Consider the following 1,779-nt stretch of genomic DNA (forward strand, 5'->3'; position numbering starts at 1 on the left):
TTTTATGTCTTCTTGGGAGAAGACATAAAAATGAGCAGATCCCCTGCTCATTTTCTAAAATTTAACTTTATTGTTGAAAGTATTTTTAGTTAGATTTTTTGGTTCTTGAGTTGTATAAGGTCTCTATATAGTTTGGATATAAGCCCCTTAGCAGAGGTATTGTTGGAGAATATCTTCTCCCACTAAGCTGGTTGCCTTTTTGTTTTGTTGATGGTTTCTTTCACTGTGCAGAAGCCTTTGAGTTTGGTGTAGTCCCATTCATTTATTTTTACTTCCTTTGCCTTTGGGGACTGGTCCACTTTATTACTCATTGCTCTAAATGGTAAAAAAAGATGCACTATGTTTGGGCACAAACTTTTTCTCCAAGGAAATATTGAATATCTTTTTTAGCTCTTCCTCTACTTCTTCCACATTCAGTGTCTTAAACTCCACCAGATCCATGTTATCCTTGTAACTGAATCTTCGATGCATGAGAGTAAAACCCACTAAGCAGTAAACACCATCTGGAGTGTGCACGGCACAATAAGAGTCTTTTACACACGCAGATGCTGGAGATGTCTGAAAGTATGAATTCGGAGACTCAAAATCTTCAATTGTTCGAGGTTCAAGTGTAAAGGCGAAGATCTTTCTGTACTTGTTCTTTTCCAGGAGTTCAGAATTAAGGAATTCTTGGTTTGGAACGTACTGCTCTCTTCTGATTTGGTCCAGGTACCACGTTCCTCCCTCTTCTGTCAAGCGGAAGATGCACGGCACCTGAGGCTGATCCTTCCCAGAAATTAACTCCAGAGGCTGCCTCATCTGGTAAGAGCTTCCATACCCAGCATCAACTATGTACTTCCTGCCACCCATGGTCACCATCAGCAGGGGGTGCATGATAGCTCTGGTGTATCTTTCAGTTGAAACGCTGTAAACATTGCCTCCCAGCATCGTGGTCTCAAAACCCATTGTGGTCAGAGCCCAGTACAGAAGTTGATTGATCTGGAGACACCACCCACCCCGGTTCTTCCTCACAAGTTGATCAAAAACAGCCTCCAAGCCCAATTCCATGGGTTCCCCACAATGGATGTTAAGGTTCTCAAAGGGAATGGCCTGGATCTGGTGCTGAAGAATGTCAGTTAATGTTTCCAGGTCCACTTTGTTCCTAAAGTTCTTATAACCAATTCTTTCAAAATACGCTTCGATGTCCATGATCCCCTATGGCAAGGAAAAGAAAACAAAAACACATACTGTTACATTTGCAGTTGGATTTCCTTAAGTAGGTTAATTATAGTAATGTATTTTAAGTATATACAGACAAATGCTAATGTTAAAGTGGTTATAAACATCTGTAATTATAATTCTTTTAAAGATTTTTAAAATTTATTTTTAAATAAGAAATTTTTTCATTATTGTGTTATTTTTGACATATAAGATATGTAAGTTTAAGGTGTATAATGTGATGATTAGATACATTTATATTGCAAAGTGATTACCATAATGAGATTAGCTAACACCATTTTGTAAACTTTTTTTTTTTTTGGTGTTGGTGATTACATTTAAGATCTACTCTCTTACCAACTTCCTTTTTATTTCTTTTTGTATATAATATAGTATTGTTAATTATAGTTAAGATGCTGTTTATTAGATTCTCTAGACCTTATTTATCTTCTAGCTTGCAGTTTGCACCCTTTGACAAACATCACCCTACTTTTCCTAACCCCCGCCCCTGTAGTTCATGGCAACCACCATTCTACTCTCTATTCCATGAGGTTGGCTTTTAGTAGATTCCACATATAAATG

General features: G+C 37.4%; 1 protein-coding gene across 1 annotated transcript; it reads right to left on the bottom strand.

Annotated features, from left to right (window-relative positions):
* Positions 1–315: 315 nt before the first annotated feature.
* Positions 316–1,188, bottom strand: LOC118651805 (arylamine N-acetyltransferase 1-like). Its single transcript, XM_036301373.1, has one exon. It carries the CDS (start codon positions 1,186–1,188, stop codon positions 316–318), a length of 873 nt encoding a protein of 290 aa, XP_036157266.1.
* Positions 1,189–1,779: the final 591 nt, after the last annotated feature.

This window comes from Myotis myotis, unplaced genomic scaffold (assembly GCF_014108235.1).
Source record: "Myotis myotis isolate mMyoMyo1 unplaced genomic scaffold, mMyoMyo1.p scaffold_m19_p_3, whole genome shotgun sequence".
NCBI lineage: Eukaryota > Metazoa > Chordata > Mammalia > Chiroptera > Vespertilionidae > Myotis > Myotis myotis.